The 22644-nt window shown below is 40.4% G+C and overlaps 5 protein-coding genes across 5 annotated transcripts in view; 3 read left to right on the top strand and 2 right to left on the bottom strand.

Moving 5' to 3' along the window:
* LOC111596204 (chromatin-remodeling ATPase INO80) overlaps window positions 1-22644 on the top strand; it is a 35514-nt gene that overhangs the window by 10944 nt on the left and 1926 nt on the right. Inside the window, exons 9-13 of the mRNA XM_023310316.2 lie at window positions 7682-7840; window positions 8422-8524; window positions 8754-8896; window positions 10828-11146; window positions 22086-22343. Coding sequence (XP_023166084.2) covers window positions 7682-7840; window positions 8422-8524; window positions 8754-8896; window positions 10828-11146; window positions 22086-22343 — 982 coding nt within the window. The remainder of the gene's footprint in view (window positions 1-7681; window positions 7841-8421; window positions 8525-8753; window positions 8897-10827; window positions 11147-22085; window positions 22344-22644) is intronic.
* On the bottom strand, window positions 300-2067 carry LOC111596206 (putative serine protease K12H4.7). Its single transcript, XM_023310319.2, has 5 exons — window positions 1817-2067; window positions 1568-1749; window positions 1040-1507; window positions 815-981; window positions 300-753 (listed from the first exon to the last, which is right to left on the bottom strand). The coding sequence occupies exons 1-5, from the start codon at window positions 2036-2038 to the stop codon at window positions 356-358; spliced, it is 1437 nt and encodes a 478-aa protein (XP_023166087.2). The 5' UTR covers window positions 2039-2067; the 3' UTR covers window positions 300-355.
* LOC111596207 (putative serine protease K12H4.7) lies at window positions 2357-4264 on the bottom strand. The gene is made up of 7 exons (XM_023310320.2): window positions 4022-4264; window positions 3777-3958; window positions 3483-3718; window positions 3185-3416; window positions 2951-3126; window positions 2599-2889; window positions 2357-2541 (listed from the first exon to the last, which is right to left on the bottom strand). Exons 1-7 carry the CDS (start codon window positions 4229-4231, stop codon window positions 2435-2437), a joined length of 1434 nt encoding a protein of 477 aa, XP_023166088.2. The 5' UTR covers window positions 4232-4264; the 3' UTR covers window positions 2357-2434.
* Window positions 16812-18061, top strand: LOC111596209. The gene has a single exon (XM_023310322.2). It carries the CDS (start codon window positions 16978-16980, stop codon window positions 17875-17877), a length of 900 nt encoding a protein of 299 aa, XP_023166090.2. The 5' UTR covers window positions 16812-16977; the 3' UTR covers window positions 17878-18061.
* On the top strand, window positions 18216-19215 carry LOC111596211. The gene has a single exon (XM_023310324.2). The coding sequence runs from the start codon at window positions 18365-18367 to the stop codon at window positions 19130-19132; it is 768 nt and encodes a 255-aa protein (XP_023166092.1). The 5' UTR covers window positions 18216-18364; the 3' UTR covers window positions 19133-19215.

The following is a 22644-nucleotide window of genomic DNA, read 5'->3' as shown; positions in this document are numbered from 1 at the left end:
AATAGACCAAATTTTGCAAGCAGAGCTAGCTTTCGTTGTCGTTCCTTTCGAGTTATAACTCTTTAATATCCATACTGGTTTCAGTACGGCCTTATATAGCCTTAATTTGTTCTCAAGACTAAGTTCAGAACGTGGTCCTAACAGCCAATACATGAGCTGCTCTTCTTTCGATTTGATGTTCTGCTTCTAAGATGAACACCTAGATATTTTACCGATTCACTAACAGGTATAGCATGACCGTTAAGTTTGACTGCAGGACAACTTCCAGGTCTCAGAGAAAATGTAACTTGCATTAGTAATATTTATTAAAATAGTTTAATTTTGTGTTAACACATTGGCAATATTATTTCTAAAGTTATGCCAACCATTGGCGTATAAGTTCAGCAATACGCTCCTTGGAAGCGCGCATTTCGACGCTGTCGCTGGAGCTGATTGAATCGAAGTCAGTACAGTGCGAGCTCTTCGGAATGACCGTGGCACCCTCGGACACACCTTGACCTATGGCATTCCATGGATCCAGATCTCCGTGTGTCATATAGACGTTTTCAACGTTTGGGCTGAGTCCTCCAAAATCCTTATTAGTCTGAGCGGTGTTTGCTTGGATCTTGTCGTTGCCGTAATCGGAGCTAAAGACATCTTTGCACAGTTCAATGTAGAAAGTGGCGGGAAAGTTGCTACCAAAGGGCTGATTGGATGAACGGGACGACTGATACCAGCCGTACTCGTTACAGGTCTGATAATACCAAGGTCGAGCTATCAAACACAAAATGATCTAATCAGACAAAGCACATTGATTAGCACCTAAATAACTTACACGAGTCGAAGTAGGTAATTCCCTCCAGTAAATAGTCGACGGTTTCTTGGTAGCGTGCATCAATGCAAGTTGGATAGTCCCAAGCCCAATAAACAAAATTGGCAATAGCTGTGGCATCGTCGTTCCAGCTCAGAATATAGTCGCAATAATACTCGATGTCCCCCGTGCTGCATTAAATGATTTAAACATAGCATTTAAACACTTTTTATCATATGCATCACCCACCTTTGATACTGCGCTACGCTAGAAAAGACATTGGAAATGCTGCCGAACAAATTCCACAAATCCAGATCGCTTTCATGATCAAAATTGCTGCAAATACGCAGCATGGCAAGTGCTTCAGCGGCACGTTTACTCTCAAACATGGCCTCCAGATCGGCTATGCCCTTCTGTATACGATTGTAGCATTTCTCTCCTCCCAGCTCACGAAACGCTCTGCCGACTACCTCCTTGTACTCGTAGAAGTCTACTTTGGCGAACAACGGTGCACTGGAGGCCCAGGAACCTACCACCAAATCGGGATAGAGTCGCTTGAACCAAACTGCCATTGTGGCCGAGTAGGAGCCACCGGCTAGTACCACCTTCGATTTGCTCAGCTGTTCATTCTGCGACTTGAAAGTTTCAATGAAATTAGCCACATCAGCGAGCGCCTGCTTGACATGCAAATATTTCAAGTCTTCCAACGACATTGTCCTGTTTATATATATATATATATATTATTCCGATTATGTAATATATCGAGATTATATTTACTGAGTGGGCACACTTCTTCCATAGTAACGATGCTCAGTTTGGATGAGTACCCCTTTGTGCTCCTTGGCCATGTCATACCAATGACCCATGCTTATGAAGTGTCGGGAGGCCGTCGATTCGCCGCCCAAAAATATGAATATTGGACTGCCTTCCGTTTGGAATTCGTCATTAATAAAGTAACGCTGAATCAAAGATAAATCGCTGATAAAAAATATGTGTATATATATTAGATTTTCTACTCAGTCATACCATTTCGAAGGTTTCCGTATTGGTTTCATCGAAATGATCCAGTGGTTGCGTAATCCATTTTTCTTCCCCTGTCAATTCTCGCGTAACCATCCTCAAGGGAGGACCACGATTCATGCCTTTTAAGGTTTTTACGAATACGGGCACATCTTTCTTTCCCTCGACGCTATTTGCCTGACTAGCCAAAGCCACTAGCGCTACGCTGACCAACCGCAGGAACAGCATGTTGCCAAATGATATTCTCAAATGACCAACGCTCTGCTTTTATGCAATCCAATTATAGTCGAGCTTTTATAAATTTGCTATCGAGATAGAGGACAACTGATAAAAGTACGAAGTGGCATTTAAAAAGAGACGGGATTTCCAACAACCTGAACCTTATCGCGAATTTATGGCGTCCATTGATTTCTAATAATGTTTCTAGATTTCAACATAGATTCCATTGGTTGGCCGTGCATACGTAACCGTAGCAAAATCTTAACTACGATCTGCCAGTTCCATCTAGTCAAATAATCGGTTTTAAACTTGTAGTTGCACACTATAATTTATTGCATTTGTAACACATATTTCTAGTAAACGTAACTACTTTGTTGTTGTTATGGCTTGACTGAATCCACACTTCTATTTTAGCCATTCCCGAACCAATTCGGCAATTCGTTCTTTTGAAGCACGCATTTCGGCCGTATCATCGGCACTAATCGATCCAAAGTCTTTGCAGTGCGCATGTTCTGTAAATTGATAATCAGCTTAGACACTTTTAAATATACCTTCATAAGTTAGCTCACCTGGTATGATTGTTGCCTGCTTTACATCCTGAATACCCATTGCACGCCAGGGATCCAACTGGCCGTGGGTCAAATATACATTCTCCACTTTCGGCGAGAGGCCACCAAAGTATGCATTCGTTTCAGCCACACGGCTTTCGATGAATGAATTGCCAAACTGGGAGCCAAAGAGATCAGCGCACATGGTTGTGAACAGGGCTAATGGAAACTTGGTGCCAAATGGTTGAGCGGCGGAGCTTGAGGTCTGATACCAGCCATACTCGTTACATGTCTGGTATATCCACTGACGCACTGCCACAAGCAACTCATTAGTAAATAAATTGTATATGTCGCATTGAATCATTCGACTTACTCATATTGTTCTTGTACCTTGACTCCAAAAGTTCGCTCATGATGGCATCGTAGCTTAAATCGTTGCAACGCTTGCCACTGGCTTTCTCGAATTCGCTGAGAAGGTAGCTGCTGACGCCAATAAGATCAGAACTTTCAGCCATTATTTTCTGGCAGACGCCTTCAATACGTCCAGCACTATAATATACATAACTATTAATGCCCTTCTTTCGTCTCCACTATGACATTTGCTCACTAGTGTCCCTGTACAACGTTGGCAAATACTTCAGAAATCTCGTTAAACAGCGTCCATATGTCCAAATCGCTAAATACGTCAAAAGGTTCGCAGATCTTGAGCAGAGCCTTGACCTCGCCTCCGCGTTTGCTGGCGAACATCGCTTCAATTTCAGCAATACCTTTCTCAATACGGTTGTAGCAGGCAGAGCCCCCCATTAAAGTTATAGATTGACCCATAACCTCTTTGTATTCTAAGAAAACAGTGAAACGAAATGTTCTAAGTGATCCTTTAATCGCTTTCAGAGAGTCCAACTTACCGAAAAAGTTGACTTTGGCAATGAGTGGTGCACTGGACGCCCAGCCACCAACAACCAGATCGGGGTATAATTTCTTGAACCAAGTAACCATCGTAGCAGAGTAGGAGCCACCGACAATTATGACTTTGGAATCACTTAAGCCCTCATATGAAGACTTTTGTGTGGTTATGAAATGCGCCAGATCGGCCAAGGCTTGTTTCACATTCAAAAACTTCATGTTCTCGTTGGACAAATCTCTAAAATACATGGAGATTCAATTAAAAATTAAAAAGAAACTATTCGAGTACTACTTACGGCAACGGATGGCTTTCGCCGTAGTATCGATGTTCAGTATAGACCAGAAGTCCATTGTGCTCTTTGGCCATGTCGTACATGTGACCGGCTGTTATAAATCCCCTGTCTATTTCCCACTCTCCTCCCAGGAATATAAACATTGGCGCACCGGCTTTGAAGAATACATCGTTCAACATGTATCGCTGAATGAAACAATTTATGAGTAAAAATAATCAATCGCAAATTACATAATAGCTGACGCATACCATTTGCCAGGTTCGAGTCTCGGCTATATTAAAGTGATCCAACTTCTGTTCGATCCATAATGTTTGCACCTCGTCCGCTCTATTTTGATTTGCCGAAACAGGAGGTTGGCTGTGCAGCTGCTTAAATGTGTGCCCAAATATACTTTCATTAGCCTGAGCTAAGCCCAATGCCAGCAGCGCAACAGTTACTCCGACTACGTAGTGTGTCATCGTTGTAGATTTAACTTCTACTGAGGCGAAGGCACCATTCGATTACTGCTAATACTTGTTGCTTAGTTAAACGGTCATTCTTATCGGACACTTAATTAGGGCAATATCTTTCAAGAAATCATAAATAACACTAACACAACTATTTTTTAATCATTGATTTAAAAACTTAATAGACTGAGTACTATACATAGGCTTATCAGTTCTTCAAGTAAATACATTCTCAGTCGCTGTCGAGCGTATTTTTATACCCTGATCCCATTAAAAATGGGAAATCAGGGTATAATGGTTTTGTGCAAATGTATGTAACAGGCAGAAGGAGGCGTGGCAGACCCCATAAAGTATATATATTCTTGATCAGGACGACAAGCCGAGTCGATTGAGCCCTGTCCGTCTGTCTGTCTGTCCGTCTGTCCGTCTGTCCGTCTGTCCGTCTGTCCGTCTGTCCGTATGTGTGAACGCGTGGATCTCAGCATCTATAAGAGCTAGAGACTTGAAATTTTTTTTGTAGGTCCGTGTATAGCACGCGCAGGTCAAGTTTATTTCAAATATTCGATAACTATTCGCATTTAATTGTTATCGAATAAAAACATTATTGAAATGCAGTAAATAAATTATATCTCGAACGTCTTAAGAGCTAGAGCCTCCAAATTTTGTATTTAGTCTTATGTATATTTTATGCAATTTTGATTTTTGTTGGATTTTGGATACCGGCTCCAAATTCCCCCAAATTCTTAGAATTTAAGTTAAGTTGGAACTAGGGCCATTATGTGAAGGCGTTTGCATCTCAACCAAGCCAATAGGATATGTAGATCATATGCTGAAAATTTCATTAAAATCCATTAAGTAAAACAGAAGTTATTAAACAAAACGTTTGGCCAATTTGCAAAAGCACATGTCAGCAGCGCCACGCGCACGCATTTTTCCTATGCGTGTGCACACATACATTCAAATGCGTGAATTCTTTTCTATTCCAAGAATTGAAATTGCGATTGAATTAAAGCTGAATATTAGCTGCTACTTATGTTCAAATTTGCAGCAGATCGAATAAGAAGGACAGCGGCTGCGTTGGTAGAGGCGCCGCTCGCATGCAGCTTGGTCCGGGTTCGAGTCCAGTGGAGATGAAATGTTTTTTATTGTTTTATTTTTAGTTATGAAGTGGCGGTGTTTGTAGTGTTTGTGCACGTTGCGCAAATAATCCGGGTTCGAATCCGGGTCTCGCAAAGTCGATTTTTATTTTTTTTCTTTTTTTTTTTTTAATACTCGATACAAACTACGGAAAATATTACAAAACTCAAAGGACTGGGATCAGGGTATCTCCTAGTCGGGCACCCCGACTAGAGCTTTCTTACTTGTTTTTCTGTTCACTTGAAGATTTTGCTACCAATAATATAATTGTTATCAATCAGCCTAAGTATGTTGTACGCTCTTATTAATTATTATTGACATCACAGTCAGTTGATTGCAATGGATATAAAGATCATAATTTTGCGTATAAAAAATCATTTATATGTTCCCTAATCTCCCTTGTAGTATTTTCGGAAATATTGTTATACAAAATATTGGTTTCATGTAATGCTCAAATTGAAAGAAGAAACGAATTTATTACAAATTTTATCTAAGCCATTCACGGACTAGTGCTGCAGTTCGTTCTTTTGATGCTCGCATTTCGGCGATATCATTTGGGCGGATCGAATCAAGGTCCTTGCAATGCGCAGATCCTGTGCATACAAATTGTTACCCATAATTACCTCGTTAACAGTTTTATTTAGTTAGCTCACTTGGTATGATGGTCGCCTGCTTTGCATCCTGAATACCCATTGCCCGCCAAGGATCCAACTGGCCATAGGTGAAGTAAACATTGTTTGCATTTGTTTCAGCCACACGGATTTCGATGAATGAATTGCTAAACTGTGAACCAAAAACATCAGCACACATGGTTGTAAATAGGGCTAAAGGAAACTTTGTGCCAAATGGTTGATTGACAGAGCCTGATGTTGAAACCAACCGTATTCATTACATGTCTGATATGTCCATTGACGGCCTGTAATATTTTAAGCCCATGTTAGAAAATACATTTTTCACTAAAACTTAGAAATACTAACTAATCTCGTTTGTATATATTGGATTTGAATATGAGTCGATCAAAGCACTGTAGCTGAAGTTGTTTCATTTGGAATTGTCCTCTTCAAATTTATTTCATAAATACTTGCTAAATCCAACAAGATCGGAATTTTCGGCCATGATCTCATGGCAGGCGCCTTCAATGTGTCCCGAACTATTTTGATAACCATTATACCCACACTTACGTATGGCTCTGTAAGTGGGCGGAAAATTGGGCGGATATCACAGAAAAAAAGAATAGGAACCACCGACAATTTTGACTTTGCAGTCACTTAAGCCTTCATATGAAGACTTCTATGTGCCAAGGCTTGTTTCACATGCAAAAATTTCATGTTCTCGTTGGACAAATCTCTAAAATACATAGAGAAGCACAGGCAACTCAATAGAAACTATTCGATTTCTACTTACGGCAATGGACGGCCTTCGCCTTCGCCTTCTACAGAATCGGAACTGAAATTCAGGCACTATTAATACCTGTTCAGAAGCAATTAGTATCGCGTACCTAATCAAGCTATTATCTACGTAAAATAAATCGTACAAGAAGTTTTAAATAATATTAACACATTTTTTTCAACTGGTTGACTTAACCATGCTAAGCTAAATATCGTGCGGTGTTCAGTTCAGCAAATCGGGGCATTTCTAAGGCAGCATGTAAAAAGTTATGCATTTGCTGCAGTTCTTAAAAGAACTGCTTGAAATTCTGTCGGATAGGTATTCAGATAGACAACTTTTCGTCTGTAGTTATAATTTGCTTTGGTCCGCTATTCACATCAAATGCAGAGACTGTCTATAAAGCGGAAATGGACTTTATCTTAGAAAAAAGGGCGGCTATATCTGAAATTTAAGAGCACACTACACGTGTTCTAAACTCAATTCAATATAATTAGTTTCTTCACTGCCGGATGTTGGATTTGAAAAGCAACCCTTTTGCCGAGGCGCTGCACACTTGCACTCTGCACACGTCCAAAATAAAGAGTGGAGTCCCTTCCTAATAGAAGGTTGCCGAAAACAGGAAAGGTACAGAGATCGTGGATTATTGAATAGACGTCGATGAAATTAATATGCAACGCAGACAAATGCGACTTATCAAAAGGATAGCGAAAGGATGTGCGTGTTTATTTCTCATTAGCATATTCATTAGATAATTATCGATATATATCGATTTTGACAGAAGACTTTGTTTATAAACAGATTTGAAGTATTGCAAGATCTAAGAATGTCAACTGTAGTACATATGTTTTTTGTGCCCAAAAGCTTTGCTGAGGCAGAATGTATTCTTCTCTCAATTCCTTTAACTTTTTTACTGACTGTTGTCTCTGTCCCTTGCAGGTTATCTTCTACGATTCAGATTGGAACCCCACCGTTGACCAACAGGCCATGGATCGAGCGCATCGCCTGGGCCAGACCAAACAGGTGACCGTCTATCGGCTCATCTGCAAAGGCACCATCGAGGAGCGAATTCTGCAACGGGCACGCGAGAAGAGCGAGGTAAGAAAACCACGAGGTCCCAGGAAACCGCAAAACCCTATTCAGAAAACCGAACAAAAACAAACCGCTTGGAGTTTCTGCTTTCGTCTGTCATATATTAGGCACGTGCGTGCACTTCTTCCCCCTACTTGATTTGATGTTGCATGGGGCATTGTTGCGCCTTATTCAAAATGTTTGAATGAAACTCGAGCCGCACGCATGAAACACTTGTACACGATGTGCATTGTTGGGGCAGCTATAAAGGCTCGGGTAAACCGATACCGGAAATTAATTATACAATTGGTTAGGCGACATTTCGGTTACGCCTTTAAATTCTCCATAAAACCAGCCCATTCAGGGTATGTTTTTCTTTATTTCTATTCTGTGCTGGAGCTCTGCATTTATTAGTTTAATTGCTCCACTCCTGATTATCATATTAAAGTGCTTAGGCCGCCAGAACGGAAGCTAAGTAAGTCTCGGCGCAGCCCCAGGCGCTACTCAATTCTACGTGTTTCATTTCATTTCCTGAGCCGCTGCTCTTTTCATATTTTCGGCATATTTATGCATATTATTTCTAAATAATTATATTCCATTATTTTCAGATACAACGCATGGTTATAAGTGGCGGCAATTTCAAACCCGACACTCTCAAGCCCAAAGAAGTCGTCTCATTGCTCTTGGATGACGAGGAAATCGAAATGAAATGTAAGTAGTGCGTGGGTAGATTTAATTAAGTGGTTGGGGGAATTAATCAATTTAAATATATAAAGAACTTAAATCTAAGACTTAATAGTACAATGAAAGGGGCAGTGCGTTCTTAGATAAATAGTGTTTAATTAATTTGTACAGAGATTCGGCTCAAGGTTTACAAAGAGTTAGAATTCCTGTTATAAAGTTTAGTTTAAATACTGATTTACCTATTTCTCTACTATAGATCGCCAAGAAGCCAAGCTGCAGGTTAAAGAAGAGATACCGTCCTCCTCCTCGCCTATCACAACACCAAAATCTACAGCCACAACAGCAGCGGCAGCTGCTGCTGCAACTGCAAATGAACGTAAGCGACGCCGGCCAAATAAGGTGAGTAAACACACCAAAAGAGAACAACCGCTAATTGCTTAATTAAAACAAAAATTAGTAGAAAGAGAGAAAAAGAGCTATACAGATCGACATGCGTAAATTGAAAGAGCTCAGCTGGAAAGTCGGGCTTTCTCTTAAGCTAAGGCAGAAATCGTGCACTTCAATTGTTCTTTTACGCATGATCCAACTTTGCTGTTAATGGCCAGTTATTAGACCAAATTTACACTTGTTACACGCAGCGACAAGTTTCCCAGTCTCAATGAAAGTAAATGATCTTTTAAGTGAAGTTCAAATTGCGTCTCGGCCATATACAGCTGCAACAGTGTTGGATGGGAAGGGGTTAAGTGAGACAGCTTTGAGTCTGGCTCTTTTGTTGTTCTTACTTGGGCACTGTATGGTGGTCATGGTCACGTGATTCATGCAACAACAACAACAACAACAACAACAGCAGCAGCAGAAGCAGCAGCAACAACGACAATTCAATTTGCTACAAGACTCAACTCATCGTTGAGCTTGTCTTGGTCTGTTACGTAGCGTGCTTTGAACTTGCTGCCAGCTTTGGGCATATACGTAGTGGATCTACCGCTGCTGCTGTTGCTGCTGCCGCTGCCTATATTCATTCATCCAAGTGTTGTGTTCCCTACGACCATATATACATATAAAGCAAACACTTTGCTGTAACCAACTTGGGTCTGGCTGTCTTCGAAGTCTTGAAAAACAGTTTCAAGTGCCTTGTGCCTTGCTGCCTTGTGGGCTTTGGTGGGCTTTGGTGGGGTGCTGTTCGACTCTTTTCGTTTTGGTTTCGCTAAATGATTTTGTGCGTTCAATGGAACACTGATTATGGTCTGTTGCCTCTTTGTCTTTTCGTTGCTCTCTCCGTTTTTGGTTAGTTCTACTCGTAGCTCTCCTACTTAAAGTCTCGCTGCTTGCTCCGATAGTGTGGGGGCACGGCAGCGGGCACTCAAGTTCATATACCACCATAGTGCATACACTCGGCATATAAGCACTTTTAATGGCACGCAGCCATCTTTTTCTTTTGCTGCTTCATTCTGCTGCAACCACATCGTTTGCGCTGTCAATGGAGAAGTTCAAGTTTCAGTTTCTAGTATTGAAAATGCTCAAGTTTGAGGTTAGGTATCATTGAGACATAGAGCAAAGCCAAGCGATTCATTTGGAACAGATTGCGGCACATTTATGTCTGATAATTTATTATGCTTGCAACGGTATTTGAGTCTGACATTTACTCTGGTTAGTAGGCACAAGTACATGCTCCATTGGTTTAAGTGGGTTGTTATTAAATATTGATCTATTTGGGAAACCACGTGGAAAATAATAGTGTGCGATTATTTGGTGATTATTATATAAATTAAATTATTATATGCCTTCAATCTACATATTAAAAACCAGTAGTCCAAGTATCTATAACGTAACCAAAATAAGTCCAGACACAGTCAAATTAAACTTGTTACCTTTCAAGCTTCTTTAATCCTACTTTAAATAAAATCTGCTACTGTGCTGCCTATCTATTTAATGGCCGTCGAAATCTTTGCAAATTCTATGCAAATTACTTGACTCCTACCCTAGTGCCCAGTTCCTGAAGCATGGTTGCTTAGGTCTTCTAAAGGCGTCCTACTTTGGAGCTGACCGGCCCTCGAATGCTAAGTAATAACTCAAGTCTCAGTGTGGCATGAATTATTTTAATGCTACACAACTGAAGCGAAGACGAGAAAGAAGAACAAGAACAAGAACAGGGACTGGCATAAATTATAAGTGAAACATTTTGTAGATCGGTTAGTTAGGGTGGACCGCAACGAAACGAATAGATAACGAGACGATATGCGTTGTTATCTTATTTCCGTTGCTCATAAAAATGCTAATCGTTTTTATTGTTACATCAATAATGAAACACATTTTTATTATATTTATTTTAGGAGACTAATTTGGGAGGTATTACGATTCCGGCAACTGAAGTCGATGGAGCGCAATGCAGCACAGCTGCCAAGCGCATTAAACAGGAGTTAGACGATAGCATTGATGTGGGCATGGCTTCTTCCACATCCAGTGGCGGCACAGATAACAACAACCAAATACTCAGCCAAGAGACTTATGTTCCAGGTGCGACGCGAGTGCGACATCAGCAGCAACAACAACAAAAACATCAGCAGTCCCAACCTGCCAACGATTCCGATACTGAGGCTTTGGTTGTGGATGGCGATTGTCCATCGGCGATGTCTCAAACTGATTCCATGAGTAAGTACTATAAAAACACTATATTTTTTATCATTTTTAATACAAATAAAGAGATATAATATATTCATTGACTGAAACTGATAATAAATGATTGAGCTCTTCGTACGAATGTCAGTTCCATTAATATCCATGGATTACGTAATCAGTGCCGACCCATTGATATATAAACTATAAACCTTTTCACACTAGACTCCCTCATGAAGTTTTCGCTGTCTATTCGTATTGCATCATTTGTTCAAATTCTTAAAATACTCCAATCACTTTATAATTAATAATTCAAATTATTTGGCAATAGCGAGCGATTGGTTAGGCGCACAGAGCGAGACATATGCATCGCAGAATGCGGTCTACCAGCTGAACAAGTTGGCTTAAGCCACTTGGCCTGTTTGTTTGTTGTTTTGAGTTGCATATTATATGTGGGATGTGCAACAGCGGCAACAACATAAATCCATGATTGCAGCTTGTTAGCCGGCCTAAAAACTGAAAAGCTGAACAGCTAAACAGCTGAACAGCTGAAACGCATGCATTCGATTTGCATTCGCAGCAAATGTTGCTTAATTTGAAATTTGTTTAACAATTAACAAATCGAAAGTACAAGACGTTGAAAAGTAGGCAACGCGATGCGACAGGCAACAAACTGATGCTCAATCGCGACAAGTGCAACGCCAACAGTTTCTCAGCCCGTTGTTAAAGTCAAATTTGCTCAAAAACAGCAACATGCGAAATGTAACCTGTCTGCTGGCAGCTTGGCCATTTGCCAGGCTTGGCTAACTCTGTGGCTGGTTAACTGTCTCACAGATGGGCCGAAGTTGCTGCAGCAAACGTAACTAACTTGGCCTATTGGCAGCATTGTTATTCCCTGTAGTTGAGCTTAGAGTGCATGTTGTGATATACTATTATAAAAAGCTAGTATTTTGAGTAAGCCCCAAAGAAGTACATATCAGACGAGACTTGTTGCTGGCAATTCTTTTAATAACGGAATTTGTATTAAGAATATGATCAGTATTTTAAAGAAATCTGTTTTAAGCAATGGCGGGAAAGATTGGTCGTAATATACAATATATAAATTATTTATTGGTACTATTTATATATGCCTTGTACCTGTGTACAGGGCATACCCAATTCGAGCAGTCATAGCATTGCTGCTGGTATTGTTTTTCTTTACTAACTGTCGTTGATAACGTTGTCATTTGTATTGGCCACCGTTTGTTGGCCACGTACGCAACCCAATTTAATATCACTAGTTGCCTGGAAATTGTTACTGCCAGTTGATTATGTTCCCCAATGGAGCTCGCTTGTCAGTCAGTCAGCCAGCCAGCCAGTTAGGCAGTCGCAAAGTTGTTGGCTGTTTGTGTGTTTCGGCCTATTGATTTGACAGTTGGTTGTTTGGCTTGGGTTATGCATTAAAATGCCACAAAAAAAAAACAAAAAAAACGAGGCGCTCATAAATATTTTTTATATGCCATTTCTTTGGTTTTCGCTTGTGGCGCTGCAGGGCTTGGCAAATGAAAACATCTAATTTAATCAATGGATTCACGTGTTGTGGCTACATAAATTGTAGCCACATTTGCAGTTTCAAGCTATTTTTTGATTTCGTAATTTTTCTAGACGTTTATTTGCTGTTTATTATGGGGCCATAATGAGAGACTGACATGACAGCCGAAATCAACGAACGGATTTGTCGTTGTTTAAATTTAAATATTGTGAGCACTTAAATCTTCTTTGATCAGCTCGTTGACAACTAATAAAATAACAAAACAAAACAAAACCAAAAATACAACCTATCACCCATATATCGAGTCGAAATTGCTGGGAAAATTAATTTTCTTTTAGATGATTGAGTAAGGGCCAGCGTAGAGTATTTAATCTTTTCAAACACATTTGTTTTCGTTTAATACTTAATTGAAATTTTACAATGTCTTCAAATAAAATCTACTTTTAGATCAAGGTAAATGAAATGTGAAGAAATAAATGTAGTTTGACTGTTGTGTATGTGTTTGTTAAATAGTTAATTATTATTTTTGTACATATATAAAATATTGATTTTTTAATATTTATTCAGATGTAGATTAACCACATAAAAAACCCCTAGAATGTCTTAAACTAAACTAAATCCTTTTTTTGCTAATTGCAAATGACATGGCCAATTTATGAAGTATTTCTTTCAATTATTTGTAATTCAAGTGGTCAGAGTCAGTTTACTAATTATAGGAGAATTCATATAATTAAACGACTTCCTTTTGCCTGGTGCCCAACCTTAAGCGCGAGTTCCGTCAATTACGCGTGCCTCACGCACTCGACACTACTTAAAAGTTGAAACATTTGCTTTACGAGTATGTTTTACTCGACTGCATTCCATGACAGGCACTTGATGCGATCCATAACAAGGGATTCATCAGCGTTTCGTTTTCCTCTATCTTAGCACATTTAATTTTATGCAGCAGGATTTTTTATGCCATTTGCAGCCGTTGCCCGTTGCCCGTTGGCTGTTGGCTGTTGACTGTAAACAATTTTTTCCATTTTTCCGGCAACAACACTAGAAATGTGGGTTAATTTTACAATACAGTAGGCAGTCAACAAATCATCCGGTCGGCTAGTTGGTTAGCTGCAGATGCTGTATCGTGCAAGGCATTCAAATTGCAATTCCACTTAAATGCTGCTGTTGTATAATAAAGTTGGGAAAACAATTTTTTAATTGCTTTTCATTTCGTTTAACAAATAGACGCGTGCCAATTGTACTTGATTCAGTTGCGAAAGATACTTTCTCAAAGAGTTAGCCGCTAACGCACAGATATAGATACAGATACTTTGCTTGTTGGCGTTGAGCTACGCCCATTCGAAAAATGTGCCAACGCCCGTATTCATTATTCATTAGATTTATCATAGATCCTTGTCCACTTTGTCAGCGCTGCTTGTGAGACATACAAATAATTAAAGAAACAGTTGTAAACAAGGTGCAAAACTCCCAAAGAACATGACAACACCAACAATAAACTGCAACAGAAAATGACGAAAAAAGTATCTCATAGAATACACGTTAGCCATGAGATACAATTACGCTGAAATCTTGTCAGCAAATCAAAACTGCGAACAAAAACGCTGATTGGCCACAAAAATTCACACAGCTTACAAATAATTACAAAATGCGCTTCGATTGCATGTGAAAAAAATAAAAAATAAATATAAATCAAAGCTGGAAAGAACACCAGGCCGAAGATTAAATACACTTATAAAGGTGTTCTTATTTTAGTCATAGACTAAAATAGCTTACATTGAAGTTGTATATATATAAAAGTTTGATTTGATAGATTTCTTAGGAGAATTCAGGTGAATTTTTATTTTAAATACTTGTATATAAGTATAGTCTAGTATATAGTATCATAAAAAATTGTCCTGATTACCCTGTTACTCTATAGAATAAATTTGAATGATATCATAATTTTCAACCAGTCATATGGTAATCTGTAAGACTTAGCTCGCAGATATATCTATATTTCAAGTACCTTCATTGAAATTTGAAAATTACATGGATTTATTATATATTAAAATTTTCAGTCTATGCATTGCAGGCTTAATGACAAAATGTTTTTAATTTTTGCCAGTGCATATAAAGAGAAACAACTGAAATGCCAATCAGAAGGCATACGAAAAATGTGCGTTTCGTTGAGCTTTTATAAGAATTAACAATAAATTGCATAGGCTCGTTGTCTAATGGCTGTTCGGTATGCTTGCTAAATTTGTTATTGTTGTTGGCTGATTGTCTCAACTGACGCTGGCGCATAAATTTACACCTTATTGGCCCCCATAGCGCCCAGAGCGAGTACGTGCCCGGCCAGACTTAGCTCCAGCCCCAGCATAGGCCGGCTAAGACTCGTTTATATAAATACCTGGGAGTAAATACGTGTGTGTAGATGGATCACGGATCAGATTGGCAGTTGCAGTTGCCACTTGTCTATTTGATTTAAAACTTTATAATTAAAGTTGTTTTGACTTAAATTGGTTAATCATATTTATATGTGAAGTATTCCAAAAGCCAAAAAGCAAACGAAAAAATAAATTAATAAATGAATAATGCTCGAGCGTAAATGAATTGCGAATTGAGAAGAATTTCGATTCGGAATTGGTGGGCTGTGAATATGCGACCAAATTTAATTCCAACTCGTGAATTTTGTCATGCTGTGAAATAATGCTTAGCTGTTTAATGATTGAGAATTTAATCAGTAATTAAGTAGAGACTCTAGACTTGACAAGCAATCAATTCAATTTCTTTAATTTTAAACTTAGTACAAGCTTTGTTCAATTTAATTTCGAAAAGACTGAATGAACAAAACCAAAATACTTAATACAAAAATAAAAAAAAAAAACTATATAGGACCAAAGGATGTACAGTCTTATAGAAATGCTATAGACAGTTTCCTGTTTTATATGGCGAATATCTAATTTATGTTTCATTGCTAGCTTACCATAGTTTGGATTTTATGTAAAAGTAAACAATTGTCGCTGACATTTATAAATCTTTGAGCCTAGGCTCCGCGGCTGTTATGCGCCCACATTTAAACACAATGTAAACGGCTCAATCACGACGCTCGGCATCGCATTGGATGGAGCAGCATAGATCCATGTTGGCGACACGCATTCGAGGTCATAACCCAATTCCTTTTGTCGTCGATTCTCCGACTCGCTGTCAACGAGCTGGTCTGCCACTGATACCGGTAGTACACTCATACTGGTTGCCGTTTGATCATCAATAGTAGTTGTACGAATGCCATGGCCATCCATTACAGATGCTTTGGCCCGTTCGTTCTCCTAGTCTGCGTTGGTCTCTTTGGTCGCTCGATGCCCAATTGAAATTCGGTGCGCATTGCAATTGATCGCACTTTTTGCCTTGTGATTGTGCGAGCGAGTACCTTTCTAACGTCGTCGTTATCGTTGTCGTGGTCGTTGTCGTAGTTCTTGTTCGTTGTCTGCTCGTCTTCTGGCCTGCTGGCATTGTCGCCCATCTTCATTATCATCCAGGCTGCCGCGTGTTGCATTTGATGATGTGCATCGCCGCCGCCGCCGCCGCCGCCGCCACTAGCAGAATGCAACAAACAAACGTTGCCTTCATGTCGCCATCGGCGTTGTCGTTCTTGTTGTTGTTGCTGCTGTTGTCGGCTGTTTGTTGGTTACCGTTGTCATGATTTGTTGTCGCCAGTTTCTAACCTGGTCATACCACGATTTTTGTCTGCATTTCTTGCCAGGCTTGCTTTTGCTTTCGTGGCACTAGCCAGTCTTAATGCTTAAAGAATCTTAATAATTCTTAAGGTTCTTAAACGTACTTTTTGCCTTCTTGAGCATTTCCTGTTGGCTTGCCCACAGCCGGAACTCACTGTCCCTCTAAGGACAAACCTGGCCAGTTTGAAGTCAAAGTCATCAATCTGAGTGCGGCCGTAACTCGTACTCGACCGCAGAGTGCTCATAACATGTGTGAAATTGACACCACATATGCCATCGGCCAGCCCTGGCGGCGGAAACAAAAGCAATTTTACGCTACATTTGCTTAATGATACAACCCTCGATACGAAAAGGCAGATGTTCCTTTCCACTTTTTGGAGCTGTATAAAGAAGTGCAGCAGCAGCAGCACGCCAAAAACTAAAAATAATAAAATTTGTAATATATTCTCTGTATTCTTCGCTAAGCATACATCGATTCAAGACCTATTCCATAGCTACTTCCACAATAATCTCTTAAGATCTGCAATAGGCAGGGTTATCCATTGGCTCCGTCGAATTATAGCCATCCTTGCGTTAATTGCTTTAACGAGAAAATAAAGCTTTAGTATTTTTACAATATGAAATTGAGTCCAGAGCGCAGTTCGTATAGACTTTTTGAAATTGTCGTTTTTATTTCGATAAATATTTTAGTTTTTTTTTGGCCCACTACGACACAACATTTTTTGATCTGTAAAATGAGTAGCCGTTGGGCACGTTGGCAGCAGTGGGTGGATGTTAATGCGAGACCCAAGAATATGCATGTAGCTCCATCCATTCGGCAACCACCAACCCGCTGGCAAAAGCCTGGTCCAATGGACCGACAACAATGGATTAATTTTCATCGATGGGCCGAAAGAAATGCGCGTCCAGCACCACCTCAAAAGGCGCCAAAGCCCAAACCGATGCCGACACAGAGACAATTAACACAGGAGCATCTTCAACCGCATTCGCCTCTTCTTTATATGTATATCGCATCCAAAATGCACGCCAATAGGCATAGGCAAGAGGAGTCGCACGACTTCATTGCAAATCTCAGTCAGCCGAAAGTCAGGCGCAAAAAGCATGTGAATCCACCGAAAAGGGAATATCCTTATCGACCGCAGCTCTGCAATCGCGCACCACCCAGACCCGAGCCAGGCCGACCGGTTGAGAAGCCCAAAGTGCCATGCTGCTTCCAGCACGAGATTCTAAAAATTAATTTCTGGTCGAATATTGATTTCAAAATATCGACAAATGCCCTAAAGGCCAAGGCGTCAAAGAAAATTGTCGAGCTGGCCAAGCCGCGTACGTATCCACGCAAATTACATTGCCCGCTGCCGGAGAAGCCCATAGACCGTATACTTAAGCGCAAGATGTCCGCGAAACAATGGCGCGACCATCAGATGCGCCTCAAAGCACTATCCCAGCCAAATGCCCGCATCCTAGACGAGCTGTCCAGCAGATATAACTACTATAAGCAATTCGGAATTCTCTCTTAATTATATGGCTGTGAAATGCGTTGAGCATGGACAAGCGATTTGGTTGCGCAATGAACTGCATCTTGTAACGTTCAATGCCCTATCAAATCGCTTTTCCATTGAGCACTGCATATTGACAGCCGTTGCTTAAAATTAAATGTTGAAACTTACAATGATATTCGAGGCAAAACAACTTTTCCATTCATATTTAAAAATAAAATTCAGTATTCATAGAACTTGTCTAGCCTGTAGCTTGACGATTTGTATTTTCAAAACAGCAATCCTAGTAAAAAGTTTGTTGTTGAAAATGTCAATTTATGTCGACAGAACCTGGAATGACTTATTTCATTGGCTTTCTCGCCTAGCAAGCGTTGCGTCGATTTCTTTGGGGAAATTTTTCATACTTGCCTAGAACCCCTCAGCAAAAAAGATCTGCTTGTCAGCAAAAAAAAAAATTATTAAAAAATCAAAAGTAAAAGTATTATTTTGTTAACACCTATTTTTCAAAATGAGCTTCAACGATGAAGGTGAAGTATCAGATAAACGTGGATTTGAGGAAGAGGAGAAACCGGAACCTTCATGGGTTGCATGGTGCGAGCGCAATAGTCACCCCATAAAACGACACTTACACAGAGAGGAGCGGTGTGTGACGCGCTGGCAGAAGCCTGGACCCATGAAAAAGAAAGAATGGAAACATTTCTTTCAGTGGGCGTTACGAAATGCGATGCCAAAGGAGCCTCCAATAGTCGAGGTGCCAATACCGTGTGCTCCAAAATATTTGCCCTGTGCCCGGGAGACGCGCAAAATGGAAATGGAGGCTCTAGTGGAAAAAATGGAGAAACTGTCAAAGCCACTGGAACGTAAATCAACCCCCAAGTACCATTCAGAAAAGCCATTCTATCCTTACTCTCCAATCATTGTGTGGGGCAAGCCGGCTCATCACGACAAAGGACGACCTTTCCCGCCACCTTTTATACCGTGTTTTTTTTCCAACAATGAATTGGAAGATGATTTTTGGGCCAGTTTCCGCTTCAAAGTGCGTCCAGCAGCGCTCAAAGCACGCCCCTCACCACGGATACTTAGTTTGTCTAAGCCACACGTAAAGCCGCCAAATCCGCCGCATTGTCCCATTCCGAAAAAGACTCCTGAGCCACTGGAGGTGCCACCACCGAAGCGCAAGAAATTCACACCTCGTGGATGGAAATTGCACCAAATACGGTTAATCTACTTGTCAAAACCAGTGTCAAGACCAGAGTTCGAGTATTTCTATATGTGAATTAATTAGGAATATTTCAGTGTTGTAAATCATTAGTACATAGTCTTGGGCTGGCAATAAAAATGTTAGTGAAATTTTAACTACAGCTCTTCATTAATGAGTGCCATTTATAATCTTCAATTGTGCAAAGCTGGCAAAGTAAAGTCGCTAAAAAATTAACAATTTCACGCTGATAAAACTTTCAATTTGTATCCTTAACGGCTTAAACAGTAGCTCCAGAAGCAGCTTGTGGAGCCGGAGCCACGAATGTAATCCGAGCGCCCAGATCTTCCTGCGACCAAACCGCACTTAGTCATGGCAGGCGCATTAGAGTCTTACAGTCAAAGGTGAGCTGCCGCAAAGAATGGCATTGTGCTGCAATAGCCTCTGTGCCCGCTCAGCCTCATGCGCCGACTGGCTGCCAGCTCCAAATTGCTGTTTATCAAGCGTAACAAACATGCGTCACATTGACTTTGGCTGGCCCGGCTGGGATCAAGGTTCACAAATGATCATCAGTCAAATCAATTAGATAATTGAATGAATGATTTGTAAAATCCGATTATGTGCGCTGTTCCTCACACACACACGCCTATATAAATGAATGGTTAAGTATGTGTGTGTGTGAAGCTGCGTTATTGCCTTCAGTTTGGATGCCTTGTCTTGCCCTTGCTGAATAGGCTTTATGAATGCATCAACTTGCTTAAGAAGCAAACAATTGCATATTATATTCAATTAGAAAAGAAAAAGAAGCGTTTATTATAAATAACTACAACAAAGAGGAGAGAGAAGTAACTTATTGTTAAGCTTAAAGCCATATTGAATAACTAAGTATAGCTAATGCTTTCACTAAACAATATAACAGCTACAATTAATCTACGTCGTGATATCTATATTACCATTCCCTAGGACGATTTGATAGAAAATAGTTTTTCTTTATTAAGCTGTACGAGTTTCACCACGTTAGTATCATATTTGGGTTTGGCAGTAAAATATATACCATTTATTTATCGCTTATGCATTAATATTAATATATTGAGTGCTTGCTGAAGAGGCCGCTTAGCTGCCAACTTCAAGCAAAAGCCAATATTTTTCATTCTATTCTCCGCGCTATGTCGTTAAATATGGTAAAAAGCGAAACTTTGGACAATTTCGGTCTTTCACTGCAACGCCGCGAGTCGAAGCGACATTTGGCCGCAATACGTGGCTGAAGCAAAAGAATCAGCAACAGCTACGGCAATCAAGAAAACGAATTGCCAAAATAATATAACCAATTCACGGGTTGTGTATGGCAAAGGATTGCCTCTTGTATTGAATATTATTGATAAAACTTATGGCACAAGGCAGACAGGCGGACGGACAGAAGCCAGTCAGGTAGGCAGGCAGGCGATTCAATAATTTGGCACTCGTTCTCGATTTTCGGGGCAAGTGTAACAACAACATTGGTAGCATCGGGCTGGAGTCTCTTATTAAAAATTGCTGCAAGTTGACAGCCACAGAGTTGTAGACGGTACCACGCAAAGGGGCCAAACGACTAGCGACTGCAGCTGTTTGTTGCTGTTGTTGTTGTGTGCGGGCCATGTTGTTGACGATTATGATGATCGCACAACTGAAGAGTCTATGTCGATCAGCACTGGGCCACGAGGAGACGACAACGATGATGATGATGAAGTTGATTGGGGATTGTGAAATGCGATGATGTTGCTGCACTTGCGGTGCATACCAAAATAGCTAGCGCCAGGCAATGTCGCCACTGCGACAACAACATGAGTTACAACAACAGAATCTACAAGCACATTGTTGTCATCATCAGTTGCTGCTGAGAGTTGTCTACCAAAGACCCGTCTCTTGGATTCTTTGTTGACTTTGTTTTATTTATTCAATATACAGTTAGCTTGAGTTAAGCAAAGTAAAAGGAATATCGCCAAACAAAAATCGAAATAAAATTAAAAACAGCAAAACATCAAATCGAAGGAATGTTGCAGCTGAATACAAACGACTGCGCCATACTCGATCATAGCGTGTTTGCTGGGCTTAAAAGAAGTTAGAGAAAATATAGGTGAAATGGTAAGAAAGGAAGAACCAAATATTTCGAATAGCTGATGTATTATAAATCGAATTTTAAATAAGTTTCTATTATTTTAAAGTCTGCACATTTTTTAATTTCTAATTTAAGATAGGAAAACATAAAAGCCAATATGCTTTTCTCACAATTTGACAAGCATAAAAGCACATATATAAATGTACACTCTAAGCTCTTACAGCTGGAATAGACAAATAATATATGCAAGTTTCACATTGAGATTCGCATTTGAATTCGAATTCATATTCCCATTCGCATTGCTTGTCCTGCTGTTCTTGCCAGTGTTTTGATTTGAGCTGAGATTTCTGATCGCGCTTTGGCTAGAAAATGTAACACGTTTATACAAATATGGTCAACGTAAACAATACCTGTGGGCAGCTCTTGCATCTCTGTAGACAGCTGAGTGGGTGATTGGCAGGAGAAAGTGGTGTGCGCAAGCCAAAGCATCAGCCGAAGAGCTGACTTTGGTTTTGGCCAAGCAAAGATTGGCAAAGGATCTTTATTATATGTTCAAGAAAGACGCAGTAATTAATCTATATAATCGAGCTAATTTTAATTATATAAAAAGTTCTCATAAATAATATTCCCAATTTGTAGTACTTCTAAAAGTAACAACTGTTCAGATGGATAAACAGTTTCAGCATATAATTTGTGGAGGCCAAATAATTATTGGCGTCGAACTGGATATTTGTAGCATAAATTCTGATAATGCCATTAAAATGTAACAAATTTTCGGCAATTCGTTTTTTGTCTGGCTCTGTTTGTTTTACTGGTGGTTGTTGTGTGCCAGCTGTTTGGCCGGAACCGGGCAAAAAATGAGGAAGAAACTAAATAAATTGAGGCAACATTAAGAATACCCCAATTAATCAATGAAACCCATAATTCTCTTTGCAGACTTCCTGGGCGACTTTGACAGCGTGTCGTCGATGCGGCGGCGGCACCACCCGCGTGGCACGAAGCGCGGACGACCACGTGGCAGCACGAGACGCGGCGGTGGCCATGGATCGCTGCAGCGCGTGCCAACGCCGACCTCGCCAGCGGTTGGAGCGCTGATGGCAACTGGAACGACCAGCTCGCCGCTGCCACAGCAGGAAGCAGGCAGCGTCGGCGGCGAGCCTGCAAGTGGCTCAACCGTGTCAACTCACGAGGAAGGTAAGTGCAGCCAGCGGCTTTTTTATTGATCAGCTTCCTGCTAGGCTACCCTGTTTACGTGGATTCGAGTGTCACTTGTCGCTAATCGCCGACATAATCACGTTTAGTGTTGCCTCTTAACATACGCACGGGCACACACTTCAATGCGTGTGTGTAAGCGCTGCATCTCTGGTAACAATTGGGCACACTTGAGTGGCGCTTTGTGGTTGCTGCCCCTCAGTACTCCTCGGTTTTTGGCTGCCCGCATTGTTCGGCAAGGGGAAAAAGACTTCACTTGTAGTACGTGACAATTTTGGCGCAA

Source organism: Drosophila hydei, unplaced genomic scaffold (assembly GCF_003285905.1).
Source record: "Drosophila hydei strain 15085-1641.00,03,60 unplaced genomic scaffold, DhydRS2 tig00008121-arrow-pilon, whole genome shotgun sequence".
NCBI lineage: Eukaryota > Metazoa > Arthropoda > Insecta > Diptera > Drosophilidae > Drosophila > Drosophila hydei.
Note: the sequence above shows the minus strand (reverse complement) of the source record. Positions and strands in the feature narration are given on the sequence as shown.

Coding starts and splice junctions, on each gene's coding strand:
- LOC111596206 (XM_023310319.2), bottom strand. CDS start 2,038: ATGCTGTTCCTGCGGTTGGTCAGCGTAGCGCTAGTGGCTTTGGCTAGT. Junction 982..1,039: donor AGCGTAGCGCAGTATCAAAG/GTGGGTGATGCA, acceptor CATTTAATGCAG/CACGGGGGACATCGAGTATT. Junction 754..814: donor AATTACCTACTTCGACTCGT/GTAAGTTATTTA, acceptor TGTGTTTGATAG/CTCGACCTTGGTATTATCAG.
- LOC111596207 (XM_023310320.2), bottom strand. CDS start 4,231: ATGACACACTACGTAGTCGGAGTAACTGTTGCGCTGCTGGCATTGGGC. Junction 3,127..3,184: donor AACGTTGTACAGGGACACTA/GTGAGCAAATGT, acceptor TGTATATTATAG/TGCTGGACGTATTGAAGGCG. Junction 2,542..2,598: donor GCAGGCAACAATCATACCAG/GTGAGCTAACTT, acceptor ATCAATTTACAG/AACATGCGCACTGCAAAGAC.
- LOC111596209 (XM_023310322.2), top strand. CDS start 16,978: ATGAAATTGAGTCCAGAGCGCAGTTCGTATAGACTTTTTGAAATTGTC.
- LOC111596211 (XM_023310324.2), top strand. CDS start 18,365: ATGAGCTTCAACGATGAAGGTGAAGTATCAGATAAACGTGGATTTGAG.